The 14,869-nt window shown below is 45.3% G+C and overlaps 1 protein-coding gene across 7 annotated transcripts in view; it reads right to left on the bottom strand.

Moving 5' to 3' along the window:
- The window catches only part of PDLIM5 (PDZ and LIM domain 5), a 127,927-nt gene extending 113,650 nt beyond the window's left edge, over positions 1 to 14,277 (bottom strand). For all 7 annotated transcript variants that reach the window (XM_042779274.1, XM_042779275.1, XM_042779276.1 and 4 more), the window contains exons 1-2: positions 14,196 to 14,277; positions 11,228 to 11,360 (exon numbers count right to left, since the gene is read on the bottom strand). In XM_042779274.1, coding sequence (XP_042635208.1) covers positions 11,228 to 11,323 — 96 coding nt within the window. In that variant the 5' untranslated portion in view covers positions 11,324 to 11,360; positions 14,196 to 14,277. The remainder of the gene's footprint in view (positions 1 to 11,227; positions 11,361 to 14,195) is intronic.
- Positions 14,278 to 14,869: the final 592 nt, after the last annotated feature.

The following is a 14,869-nucleotide window of genomic DNA, read 5'->3' as shown; positions in this document are numbered from 1 at the left end:
AGGGTCAAGTGGATTCTGAGCTGCATTAGGAAGAGCATAAACAGCAGGTCGAGGGGAGTGATCCTGTCCCTCTACTCAGTTCTGGTAAAGCAACATCTGGAGTGTTGTGTCCAGTTCTGGGCTCCTCAGGACAAGAGAGACAAAAGAGCACATCCAGCTGAGTGTGACAAAGATCATTAAGGGACTGGAGCACCTCTCAAACCGGGAAAGGCGGAGGGAGCTGGGCAGGTTCAGCCTCAAGTAGAAATGACCAATGTAAGAAACTGATGTGCAGGAAGCTCCACATGAATATGAAGAAAAACAATTCTGCACAGGTGATGGAGCACTGAAAAGGCTGCCCAGAGAGATTATGGAGTGTCCCTCACCAGAGATACCCAAGAACCATCTGGACACAGTCCTTTGCCAAGTGCGCTGGGATGACACTGCTTGAGCAAGGAGGCTGGACCAGCTTACACACTGTGGTCCTTTCCAATCTGATCCATTCTGTGATTCTATGAATTTATCACGATGTTTAAAGCTTTACAAGCCTTCTATTTCCCTATCAGTCTAATAAAAGCATGCCCAACCCTACTTCCACAAGCTCCGTGGTTTGTAAATCTCCACCGATTCTTTTTGTGTGATTTTGTCCTTTCTTTTAAAGGCATCAGGTAAAGAAAATTAGAATAGCACAGAAGGTGTTGCTCAGATACAAACACAAGTCGAAGACAAACAATCCCATGAATCTGCCACTCCATGTCTTTCACAATATAACACAACGTCTAGAACCACAAAGAGAAGAGGCAGCATTGGACTCAGAACTACACCTGGCTTGTCACGTGTAAGATGCACATTAAAAGTCTTTAATAGCAGGTACACTATAAACTTTGAGATTAAGCTGCTGTGCCTGGTAGAAGGAGTGTTTGCACAGCAAAGCTACTTTTCTTTTTCAAGAGTTCTGAACAAAATGTTCTACAGCTAGTTTTCACCAAAGTGATACAATCTTTTTAATAACAGTGACACACCTTATGTCTGCATTTTTGATATTTAGAGCATTTTGCCTTGGCTCTACAGAATTCCTTTTTAAAAATCTCAAATGATACTGCTACCAATACAGCATCACACTTAGAGACACTTGGATCATTTTCTCCCCAGCCTCAAATTTTGGAGGCAAGAATAACTAACATAAACCAATTACATTCATAAATACAGAAGCTAAATAAACAGGGAATCTTACCCTCCTGAAATTGATGCACTCTACATTAATCCAGGCTTAGCATCTAAATCACAGGTCAGGTCTTCAAAAGAACTATGAAATTATTAACACAAAATAAATGCTTCTGTTGCCTTCCCATGGTAAATACTTCACATTGTTCTATTACTTGTTAGGGAAAAAAAAAAAAAACTAGATACTGTGTTAGATCATTCCTTAATATAGCCCAGGATAAGTCAAACTTCTTTCATATCCAGTTAACATGCAAACCATTTGACCTTTCCAACAGGACTACTAGAGACCTGGCAAGATTCACTTTTTAGCCTATGGGACTTCACACAAGGCATTACCTTTTACTTTAGGGCTTTGCTACAGGCACAGCTGACAGCAATTGCAAGAGTTCATTCGTCCAAATATTTTCAGCTATCTCTTGCATTTACCTCTACTAAGCTTAACTGTTTAACCTGAAGTTTCAAATAAAAGAGTAACTCAAAATGAGAAAAAAAGTGTAGTATTAATCCATAGTGGTAAAATATCATGGAGTATTTAATTTCTGTGCTCTGTGACTACTTAATCAGTAGTTTCGGTATCAAGTACAACGTTTGATGCTTATTAATCTGCTTTAAGGGTGTGCATCATGATATGATCATCAACTTACAGCATGCTATTTTGTCCCCACACTACCTCTCTACTTAGGATAGCAAACCCAAGCAACTACACAAAACTGCACTGGTGTCTTGAAGTGACAAAAGACGAAAAGCTAGCACGTGTGGAACACCACTCAAGTAACATACAGTGTTGAAAGGTGAGTAATGAAAAGAAGCAAATAAACAAGAAGAGGGAAGGAACCCTTGTCAGCTCTTCTCAGAAAAGATAATACCTCTCTCTGCAAATTCAGCTTGAGGACCTCAGAGCAAAGGAATGATGAAGAAGTATTTCTATAATATTTTCACTGTCATCACCGCCCTGAAGACTTGAATCATTCAAACTCATGTAACACCGGCCTTAGCAGTGGCCTCTGTCCCTCCTGTCTCTATTCTTGTAACAGTCACCTGTAGAAGCAAACTCGATGGAATAATGAGCTGAGGCCACAGGAAAAGTTCCTGTGCTTGGGTCACAACAACCCCATGAAGTACAACAGGCTTGGGGCAAAGTGGCTGGAAAATGGTCTGGTGAAAAAGGACCTGGGGTGCTGGTTGCCAACAGCTGAACATGAGCCAGCATGTGCCCAGGTGGGGCAATGAAGAAGCCCAATGGCATGCTGGCTTGTGTCAAAAAACAGCATGGCCATCAGGACAAGGAAGGGATTGTACCCCTATATTCACAACTAGTGGGGTCACACCTTGAATCCTGTGTTCAGTTATGGGCCCCTCATTACAAGAAAGACATTGAGAAGCCGGAGCATGTCCAGAAAAGGGCAGTGGAGCTGATGAAGGGTCTGGAGCACAACTCCTGTGAAGAGCAGGGGGAGTAGGGGGTGTTTAACCTGGAAGAAAGGAAGCTCAGGAGGACCTTATTACTCTCTACAGCTACCTGAAAGGAGGCTGTAGTAAGTGAGGGTCAGCTTTTCCCAACAAACAAGCAGGACAAGAAGAAATGGCCTCAGGTTGTATCAAGGGACGTTTACATTGGATATGAGGAAAATTCTTCACCAAAGAGATTATTAAGCATTTGAACAGGCTGCCCAAGAGAGTGGTTGAGTCACCATCCCTGGAGACATTTAAAAGATGTGTAGATGTGGCACTTCAGGACATGGTTTAGTGGTGGACTTGGCAGTGCTGAGTTAGTGGCTGGACTCAACGATCTTATAGGACTTTTCCAACCTAAATGTTTCAATGATTCTACTCCTCATATTTGTTCAAACTAACCTCAGCCTCAATTTTCATTTTTTATGACCACTGGCACAAAGAATATCACCTTTCCTATATTTCCACTGCCTTAGGCATATGAGAAACAGTTTTCTCTCACACTTTCCCTTATATTGGTAACATATGAAATCTATTCTTAAAAAGTCGAAACAAATACTAATTTTAAAAAAAAAGCAAACAATGTTATCTCCTGGCTCCATACCAAAGCCAAACAAACAAACCTTTCAACACCATGTCTCTTCTCACAATGCCTTTTGATAGCCAATGAATAATGAGAAAAACAGTTACACTAAAAATAGCATCTCCAAATGGTGGGGAAGTCGACAGAAGCTCTCAGGCCTCCAGGGCGAGATATTTGCAAAGAAAACATGCTTAATATTTTGCTGTTACTATTCAATAAATGCTCCTGTCTTTTGGGCTCTGGAAGGACTGCCAATTTTGCATCTGCTCTGAACATCTAATCAGAGTTTATTTTTTCACTACATCTGTCTTTGAGAAGTAGACACTGCAAACAAATAGTTTCATTTTTCCATCACAAAATATTTAGCTTATATTCCTCATACTGTAACTAAACTGTCACTTATAAGGGAAAAAAGAAGAACCAGCATTTTATAATGTAAAAAGAATGTGCTCACACATCACATCAGGCATTCCTCAGCTACAAACTTTTTGGTTCCTTTTTCTCCCAGTACAGCCAGGTTCACCTTTGGTGGAATGACATCAGTAGAGGAACTATTTTTTTTAAATTAGCTTCCTACTCAGTCTGAAGAGGCTGTCTAACAAATAAGGTCATGAACAGAACAAGATGCAGACACGTTTCTTACACCTCCTCCATGCCCTCCCTTCTTCCCAAGCCCACACACCAGTTTTGGTCTGTCATTCTTTAAACTGCACAGCAGAATAGACAAGGGAAGGAAAACAAATGGTCAGAGGAAACAGCCCTTTTCCCAGTTTTCAGCACAAAGATGTTAAACCACAGTAAGAAAAGACGCAGCCAGGAAATTACATCCATACCAATGGATCTCCCTTTCCATCTTCAGGTTAAACTGAGGAGCTCTTTAAAGACTACAGTAATTTCATGACTGTAAGGTACACCCTTTTGACTAAAATTTTCCCCCAAACCCAGAAGCGTGCCTTATAGTCTGGTGCGCCTTATCTGATGTACAAAGTTGTGACATTTGCCACCCTGGAAGTGCGAGCCTGCAACAATCCCCAGCCGAGCAGAGCCCACACGGCAGCGGCATCAGGTCAGTGCCGGGGCGAGCCCGGCGGCATCGGGGCAGCGGCCGCACGGGGGAGGGAAAGGTGGCGGTGCAGCCCGGGCAGGGGGGCAAAGCTGCCGGCATCTGGGAGGTGGCCCCACGGGGCGGGCCCACCGGAATTGGGGCGACCCCGCGTGGGGCGGGCCTGCTGGCATCGTGGAGGTGGCCATGTGGGGCAGGCCCACCGGCATCGGGGTGTCCCCCGCACGGGGTGGGGAAGCCACCAGCATTGGGGCAGCGGCGGCGCGGGGCGAGCCTGCCGGCATTGGGTCACCCGGAGTGCCAGGGATCTCCCAGAGCAGCGGAGCCCTGGGACACTGCACGGAGCAGCGGCGGACGCAGCCCGGCTCCGGGGACGCTCCATGGAGCAGCGGTGGGCACGCCCCGGCCCTGGGGAGTACAGGTGGGCCCGGGGGCCAATGGTTGCTGGGTTGAGGTGGGGCCTCGGCCAGCAACTGTGCGGGGGGAGCTGGGGGCGGAGCCTCGCTGCAAAAAAAAGTGCGCCTTATATGATCTACAAAGTTGCGAAATTTGCCGACTCGTGGGGGGTGCGCCTTATAGTCCGGTGCGCCTTATGGTCGTGAAATTACTGTACTGCTTGCAACTACACAAACTCTGAAGCACTAACCAGCACTCTTGTGACTTTCAGAACACTTGCTCATATTAAACCACTTGTGCTGCCAGGAGCTTTGTAATTGTCCAAAGGAAAACCTCTGCTCCTTCAGGACTCGGTGCACAGAGGATGTAGACTTTGGCACTAGGAGGTCATTTGTCATTCTCAGTATAATTTTCAGTAAACCACATCTTGTAAACAACATTAAACAGAACAGAATAACACTTCTTGCTTGGTATCTTGCTAAATCCCATTCATTTCATAAGCACTTATAGCTCCTGTAAAATACAGCATTTGCTGCCCCAGGAGCAGCATCAGCAGGTACATGCTATGATGTCTGACAGCATCTCTGATCTGTTACAGAATTACAGAAAGGTTGGGATTAGAAGGGATGTCTGGAGAGCATCTGGTTCAACTTTGCTGCTAAAGGAGGCTAACTTATGACAGCTACCACAGGATTGTGTCCAGGTGGGTTTTGAATATTTCCAGAGAAGGAGACTCCACAGCCTGTCTCATCAGCCTGTTCCAGTGCTCTAGTACCCTTGAAAAAAAGACATTTTTCCCCATATTCAGATAAAGCTTCCTGTGTTTCAGTTTGTATTTGTTGCCCTTTGTCCTGGGTACAGGCTATATCTTCTCCAGGTTCAACTCTATGTGACTTTCCTCAAAAAAGAGATGCTCCAGTCCCCTACTCTACTTCACAGTCCCACTTTGTGGGAACCCCCCCCCCAACATTTCTTGTACTGAGGAGCCCAGAACTGGATGCAGCACTCCAGACGCAGCCTTACCACATCTCAGAACAGGAGCAGAATCACACTCCTCTTCCTAATGCATCCCAGGCTACCGCTGATGTTCTTGGCCACCAAGACACGCTGCTGGTGCATGGAGTTTGTTGTCCTTCAGGACATCCAGGTCCTTCTTGGCAGCACTGCTCTCCAGTGGATCAGTCTCCAGCCTGTGCTGGTACATGGGGTTGCTCTTCCCCAGGTGCAGGACCCGGTATTAGCGTTCTGTTGAACTTCATTACATTCCTGTCTGCCCAGCGCTCCAGCCTGACCAGATCTCGCTGAATGGCAGCAGAGCCTACTGGTGTATCAGCCAGTCTTCCCAGTTTTCTACCATCAGCAAACTTGCTGAGGGGACACTCTATCCCTTCATCCAGGTCACTGATGAGTAAGTTTAACAGGACTGGACTTCTTAAGGTTAACTCTTGGGGATCAGCACTGGCTGCAGGCCTCTAATTAAACTCTGTGCCATTGATCACAACCCTAAGCTCTGCCATTAGGCCAGTTCCCAATCCACCTCAGCTGCAGTAGTGGAATGCATCTTCAGCTGCATTTTGTGCAATCCATCACAACTCAGTAACAAATCAGCCCAGTACATCAATGCCAGCAGCTGCCAGTTAGGGTTTCATTAGGAGCTCTCAGCAGCCTCCAGGATGAAGCATAAAGTCACTGACACAACTATCACTGGCCAGATTAGCAGTTCTAATGTTTCTCTCCTATTCACATACCTGCTTGAAAGACAATTTCCACAGCCCTCCATTAAAAGAACTTATTTCCTACTTACACAAAACTTGATTTTACTGTAAATGACACATACAGCTTAATAAAATAATTCACACGAAGGCAAGAGGCTCAGCCAGACTCTAGTCAGTCAAAGTTGACACGTTCCAGGTCCACTCAAAACATTTTCCTTCATTGTCTTCTCACTATTTTCACACATGTTAATGACCCCCCAATACCAGCATAAAGAACACCAGGATGCTCATGTGGGATGAATACTGAGCAGCTGACATGCTGTACTTGCATTCCCTACTTCATCTCAAGGTGGGCTGCTCTTCTACCTACTCCTTGCACTTCTTGTCAACAGACCTATTCTCACGAGTCTTCCATCAACTATAAGCTTGCAACTTCAACACAGAAAAACATCCTTGAAACAACTGAAATAATGAAAACTGAAAAAAACTGCAAAACCAAGCGGTTATTTCTGAGGCAGGAGTGGTGTTTGTTTGTTTTGGGTATTTTGAAGAAGAAAAGCAATCAGTGAAGCAGAAAGAAGCTGGCAGTGTGGGAAACATGGTGAAAGAAGCTGCAGTAGAAAAACAGAGCTGTCAGTCAGGTTGGGCATTTCAACATGACTGTATTCCATTTAATCCCTACAGCAGGAGAAAAACAAATAGCAAAACATCTTCTGAAAGACAATAGCTAAACTTATCACCAGGATTCAAAAAAAAAGTAACTTTTCAATACAGGAAAACATTCAATGTATTTGCATTAGGTGGGATGGTATATATTACCTATAGACTATATTACTCTTGAAACTATAGTTTTGCTTGAATATTTCCTTGTTTCTATTAGTAAATACTGCCATAAAACAGAGAGAAGCACCTTTTAGAGACTACATCACAAAAGTTTAGATAAGCTTTGTTAAAATTTTGCCAAAATTTTGATAACATGTCAAGTACATATTTGGAACAAGTATCCAAACCTCTCACAAGTCATCCCAACATAACGAGTACATCACCAGTACCAAACACCACTTCCTTCAATGTGCACAGGACAGCAGTTTTGACAGTTCTAACTTTAGTCATGCTTACTAAGATTATTCTGGTTTTGTTAATGAAGCATGAGGAACTAACCAACTCCCCAAAAAGGAAAGCAAATATAATGTTAATTCAAAGTCTAAAGAAGTATGGATAATTTTAAAAGCTACTGTGTTGCACCTAAATAACTTAGGTGATGTTGTAGATATGATTAACCGCAAATTCTGTTAATATAAAATTTAGCATGCCTGAGAGCCACGTCATTAATCCTACCTAGCAATATACTGGAGTACTTTATTTCCAAAACTGCATCTGCTCCTTCTATTGAATGAGAATAAACTCTTGCGCCTTTCTGGCCTTTTGGTTTTTTTAAAATGCTTTCATCATGGTATGGGTCTTGAAGGAATAAGGGCAACAGATGCTTCTGCAACTAATGCAAACCACCATGAGGAAACACTAAGAACAGCAACTCAGAATAATCTGTTTGCACACCTGGGCTCTAGTAATTCCTGTATTCTGCACTGTAGGGTAACTGCTCACAGCTTGCAATCTCTCATTACACAAATGCCACCTCCGAATTAACTACCCAGAAAGCCCTACAGTACATTTACATGTGGCAGCCTGAGTCACTTTAACACTTGGCTGTTAATAAACCTCAACCCAGCCTTTATTCCTTATTACTTCCAGAGCAACTTCCTTCCCACGGGCCCTTGCTTCATGGGAACCATACCACCCATCACACTCCCACCACTGCTCCCTCCCTGCATCAGCTTCCCAGTGCTAAATTCCTGACCTGTGCAATGGCACTCTGCAGGGCTCAGACAAATGCCTTCACAAGGCAGGGAGGAGGATCGGGAAAAGTCACCCAGCTGAAGTCCAGCCAGATGCAAAAAAGTTCTGTATGTGTTTGTGACGTATGGACATATATACTAAATATATATATGTCATGTATGTATATGTAACTATATGCATATATGGTACATACACTGATATATGTAATAACCATCATGTCACAGCAACCCCAGTATCACATTTATTATTTCCCAAGAAATGTATACAGCTGTATAATTAAGCACACAACTTCACAGCACTCAGCTATATAAAGTGACTGATATAACCCTGCAATAACTGCTTCTATTGGTTATGAAGTTCTGACTAGCCTGCAATATACTAATTTATGAAAAAATCAAATGCTAACCCTGCACTAACGTTAACCTTAGCTGACTGTAAGAATTTCAGCTGATGGGTACAAAATAGGCTCATTTTACCCTACAGAGGCAACAAGGAATATGCCCATTTAAACTGCAACCTGTACAAACTCAAGTGATTTACTAGAAACTTTCTTGAAGGAACTGTGAGACCTTAATTTGTCCAAATCATTAGTGAAGAGATTAACTTTTCAGGTAAACAGCTTTAGAAACCAGTGTATTCTCTGTGTTTCATAAACTACACTTTATTTAAACTTAATTTCAAGGAGTTTAAACTAAAGCAGGAAATTAGCCCTCAGCAGCCCAGCATTCATCTTCAGCATCTAGAGGACATATTAAAAACAAAACAAAACCAAAGACTCCTCCTGCCAAGGAACATAATTATGCTGTCTCATTACTGTTTTGCTAAAATAATTTAATTAGCAGCCTTCAGATACAGGAAGGAATTTATGCTACATCAGGAAAAGAAGGGCTTGGGGGGTGAACCGTACACACTGTTCTAGCATACCAGAAATATGGGTGTTGAATTCTTCCAGTAAAAACTATCAGGCCAAAGCTGGATTGGCATACCAGAACTAAGCTTTTGGGTTTTTTTATGCAAAGGAGGGGGGAAATAAAAAAAAAAAAGGCACCAGGCAGTCTAATACTTGCATACTCTTAGTTGCAAGCAGGAAGACACAATGCAGCTGAGGAGCAGTGCTGAGGTGAAACAGATTGTGCTTCCCCGCCCACGCACAAATTAAAGCTCCAAAACCACACCAGTCTCCCTGTCTTTCATTATGTTCTACACTTGTGGGCACTGACATTTGTCATTAGGGAATCCCATAACTGAGGCTTTTATAGGTACCTCTTTAGGCCCATTCCTCCAGGCTACTACATGCGACAGCGCATTTGATTCCTGCAATAAATTTGTAATCTAGGCTAATTCCAACATATGTTTCCTCTTTTAGATGGGAATCCTGCTTACAGCAGGACCGCACTATAGATCTCCAGGATAACAGAGGCCTCTACAAAAAAAGTATTACCCTTTCCTGAAGCTGGTTGTTTCGCATGGCTTACTGCCTGTAGTGCTTAACTGCTCGTCAGCATCATGCACAAGGATCGTGTGCAGGGCAAGCTCCTGCGCCTTTGTAAATCCTAGTCATAAAACCCTTTGTACCATCAAGTAAGTAGAGTGCCACACACATCCCCAGATTAAATTTCTCACTAGTGTACAAGTAACCAGCTACTGAACAAGAAACTGAATTACAGTTCAGTTTTAAAGTCCGTGAAATCCAGGAATAAACTGCTTTTCAATCCCTTCTTGTCTCAGATATAAAGTGTCCTCATCAGTACACAGGCATTTCTACAGCTCTCCAGTCTATTTTAGCCATATAAAAAGAATTTTTCAGAGCCAAACTGTACTTTAATTTCACCAGCATAATCCACCACTGGATAAGATAAGCCAAGACTAAATGAACTGGAAGGGTTTGAAATACTAGTTAAGATTAGCTAAAAATATCACCATGATGCATAAACCCAAATAGAAACCTGCTCCATCTCCCAGGGCAGTATCAATTCTGCCATCCCAACAGGTGTAAAAAATAATTCATCTTTGTCACTAAACTCCACGAAAATGCAGGAGGGAGAGGAGAGCTGTTGACAGAGGAGGGGCCATTTGTATATAAATGATTCCACATGGCTAATCAGATTTAAAAGTGTCAGGGTACACAGCCATCAAAAGCCAGTCCCTTCACCCAGAGATTTTCAGTGATCCTCGAAATTCAATACGGCAAAGTTTGTCCCTATATTTTACAGGCAAAGTGCTTCAGCCATCTGAAAAAGGCTTTGAAACAGCCCACACTGAAAGACAAGCCTTCCCTGAAAACACAATTTTGAAGCAGGAAAGTAGTTAGACAGTGCTGGGTACAAAGATCATATTTGTTTTGACTTAGTTCCTCAAATCCTTTAAATACCAGTTCAGAGCACATACTCTACAAAACACTCATGAGAAACTGTCACATTCACTCAGGCACATATTGATGAACTGCTATTTACAACTACTGTCATTTAAGTACCTTTTCATTACAAATGGTAGGATTTGCAATAACAGACACCACAAAATCCTCAAGCAGCTAAGAGCTGCTGAATAAACAAGGGTAATACAGTGCTTTTCCCCCACTGCTTCTCATTTGAAATGCACAGGTTCAACCCAGCAAAGTAAATTGCTTGTTTCCTGTCAGCCTCCAACCTCTATATCTCTGTTTTCTGGATGGGAGCAGGGAAGGGAATTCGAGGGTAATTTCTTTTGTTATTTGAATAAACAAATGCAGATAAATCAACCATTTCAAATGAACACATCCTTCCTAAGCTAATTTTCATGGAGCCTTCATACAATAAAGATTTATTTTCCCCTCTCTATCCTTCCCTCACCTCCAACAGTCCCCCATGCCACAGGGCAAGTTGAGCCCCAATATCTGTAATTAATGGCTTTGTCTGAAGGCTGTGGGTTGGCCACAGTATAACAGATACCCACATGCAGAAAAGAAGCAAATGCACTTACTCGAGAGATAGACAGAGGCACATTGAAATCCTTGCCTCCTTGAAGCCTGAAACCCCAGGGAGCTGGCCCGACCAAAGACACGCTGTAGTTGCTCATGTTTAGTATTCAAGGACCAAATCCAAAGAACTGATGCCTGCAGAAGAGGATTAGAGTTTTAATTTAAAGATGATAAAAACAAAAGGCACTGTTTGCAATTTTGAAAGCCTTCTTTCTTCTTCTCCTCCCCCCGAAACAGCCAAAAACCCCACACCAGGTCGGTCATGACTTGTGCTTTTCTTCCTCATATGTTGTTTCCCTCCATAGCCTAGGAAGAAACATAACTTGGAAAACTGCTGCTGCCAAAATGTTTGACAGCTACTTTTTACTAACAAAACACTGTGTGAGGCAGGAGGGAGTAAAACCCTCCAGCATTAAAGTTCAGCTTAAAAAAGTCAATATTGAGACAAGTATGAATTGATAGCATCCCTTAAGTCGAAGTATGGAAGACATTAGCACTACTGGCACATTCATTTCTAACAAAATTAATATCATATGCTGCCATGTCATCAGCTCAAAGCTTATTTCTAAACACAACCATGTCAAAGCATCGCAACCTTGCAGTTAATCAGAGGAGAATAAAATCCTTGTGACTTTTTTTATTTTTATAGCATAGCTTCATAGTGGCAGAACAATGCCACTAAGACAAGACAGGTATTAAAACCAACCTTCAAAATGAAAGCTGTCAACTAAAGCAAAATATCCACAGTCACAATTCAGTGCTGAGGAAGCAAAACCCAAGCATCTCCCTCTCCACAAATGTGGCCAACAAATTACCTTTAAAAGGCAACTGAGATATTTAAGTGCTGTACAGCGTCAAAGATAAGGGCTTCAGTTCCACCTCAGATAAGCAATGTTACAATGACATCTTAGGTAGTGGATGCCGTCTATTTTTGTATAGTTGAAGCCCGGCAGGAGCACACGAGGGCGGGCTGGTGTAAGACTACACCGGGACACAGCCAGATTCCATACTCATATAGGGACATTTAAGGTGGACCTTCAGGCAAGCAGCAGCAGGGCCAAACGGCTGCAAACCCCACCACTCTGAAAAGCCCGGTTTTAACTGCTCGTACACTGCAGGGGGGCCGCCTTAGTTTCTCAGAGGCGGTGGATTATTCCAAATTCAGCCCAACCACAAGGAGCATGGCAGCAGGGCTGTCGCAAAGCCCCCACCGATGCAAGGATGTCACTCCCCAAGAGAGCCATCCACAACGCATGTTTTTGGGTTCACCTCCCAAAGCAGCAGAGACCCACTGCTAAGGCTTTTTTTCTAAATCAAACAGTGAACTTCATTCACCAGAGCAGGGCTACCAGCATTAGGCAGCATAAGATATATATATACAGAAGCAGAATTTGGAGCTTGTACCAGAGGTGCCTGGGTAACTGGGCCATTCCCAACCCACCACTGCCTGTTGGCATCCAGCAAAGGGGCAGCTCTGACCCCAGGTGCTGACTCAACCCACCCTTAAAAACCTCGACAAGCACCAATGCACAGAAGGGGAAACACAGAAGATTGAGCTCTCCTGTGGCTACAGAGGAAGAAAAGTCCCCGCTAAGTTTAAGCTAGGATTCTTAGGAAGCTTGCTCACCACTAAAGCAAGAGCTAAGCTGTTTAATTGCCCTGTGCACAGAACTCTTCTAAAAAGAGGATCTGAATTAGTCACAGATTTCTTTCTGCATAAAAACACACATTCTTTTCACTGCCGCTAAATGAAATCCACAGCAGTGACAGGTCCCTGTAAATTATGAGACTGCAGAAAACCAAGTCACATCTAGTGACCAGCACACAGAGCAATTGTTTCATACAGGTCGAGAAGGCTTTACCTGGCAATTGAAACTAAAGCACCTAGCTTAGTTTTAGTGTAAACAGTGTAGCTTTTTAATTTTTTTTAACTGAGCATCGGCTAGTTACAATTACAAACCCAGGAAAAAGAATTAATTCTATTAGGAACTGATATCATCACTCTTTTTCGTTTGTAGCAACTAGAAATAGGAGGGGGGAAAACTGCACGCAGAAATACCGTGCATCCCACTCAGCATCACTCATCTTTCCTTTCTCAGCCCCTTCTGCATCTCTAGCCTGACAGATACAGCAGGAAGGAACGGCAAACAAAGAAGACCCATTCCGAGTTTTATTTAACAAATTTCTTAAAATGTGCCAGGGCAACAGCTAAAAGAAAATACCGCAAACCACCAACCTCACTTGACGTGGGGAGCATTTGTGCAAACAAACCAGCTAAGGGTGAAATTGTGCAACTTTCCTTCAGGCGATGGAACGCTTGGTGGACGTGCGTCTGGAAGGGGGAATTTCAAATGCCCGGCAGGAACACCGGCCGCACCGCTGCCGGCCAGGGCACAGAGGCTCGGCCAGCGGGGCCTCCCTGCCCGGGGCGGCCGTGCCGGAGCAGGCGGTGCGGGCAGCTCCCGCAAACCCCGTACACCCAGCACCCCCTCTGCCCACCTCCCCGGGCCAAGGAGCCCCACGGCCACCGCAGGCTGGAGAACAGCCCCCCCCCCCCCCCAGCAGGAGCGCCCGGCCTCGGCTCCAGGCGCTCCCCCAGCCCCAGCCGGGGCACCCGGCGCGCAGCCCCGCGGGTGCCCCAAAGCCCGGGGAGCGGGGCACAGCGGAGCCCCGTGCCCGAGCAGCCCCACGGGTACGGCAGCGCTCGGCTGAGGGCGAGGAGTCCCGCAGGTGCCCTGCAGCCCGGGCTCCCCGAGGCGCTGCCCCGGGGCCGGGCCGCGCCCCTGCCGCACACCGGTACCCCGGCCGGGCGCTCCGCCACCGCGACAGGCTGCGCACCCCGCTTACAGAAGTTAAATGGGAAAAAAATAAGCACCGAGGAGCTTTACAAACCGCGCCCAGCCCACTGACTTTTTGCCCAGTTGCACCCCTGTATTTTGCCTGCTGGCTTTCTGCCGCCCCGGCACTCACCCGGCGGTGCGGCACAGCGCGGAGAGCCGAGGACAGCGCGGCGCGTCTGCGAGGCGCAGCTCCGACCCCCGCTCTTGTTTTCACTTCCGTCTGCCGCCGCTCCTCCCCTGGCCCGGCCCGGCCCGGCCCTGCCCTGCCCGGCCGCCGCGGGACGGGGCTGCGGAGCGGGACAGGGGCCGAAAGCCTGCGCCGTGCCCAGGCTGGCTGTGTTGTTTGTTGTGTTTTGCTTTGTTTTGTTTTGTTCTGAACAGGCGAACGCTCGCTTTCACCCGCTTTGATTTACGAACAGGCGCACCTGTGAAGGGGCCGCTCCCCGCGTGCCCGCCCTGAGGGAAGGGGCTGCGGTGCCGGACAGGGATGGGGGGAAGCTGCGGGGCCAGCCTGAGGCGGACCAGGAGACCCTACGGAAAAAGGGAATTTGGTTGATTTCGTGTGGAGTAGCGTGAGGAATGACAGGGATATAGGCGCCCCTGAGGACATCAAAGTGGGGGAACGGCGGCGAGGCAGAAGAGCTGCTGGAGCTAACAGAGAAGGCTGGCACAAGAACAAACAGATATGGAGTAGCCATGCGTAAGTTCAGCTCCGAAATTGAAAGGGATCCGACAGAAATTAAGTTCTCTGGCACAGCTCCGCTGTAGGAGTGGGTGCATGAAATGAGCCAGGTTCTAAGGTGA

The sequence above is a fragment of the Catharus ustulatus genome, chromosome 5 (genome assembly GCF_009819885.2).
Source record: "Catharus ustulatus isolate bCatUst1 chromosome 5, bCatUst1.pri.v2, whole genome shotgun sequence".
Lineage (NCBI taxonomy): Eukaryota > Metazoa > Chordata > Aves > Passeriformes > Turdidae > Catharus > Catharus ustulatus.
This window is presented reverse-complemented; position numbering and strand designations above follow the sequence as displayed.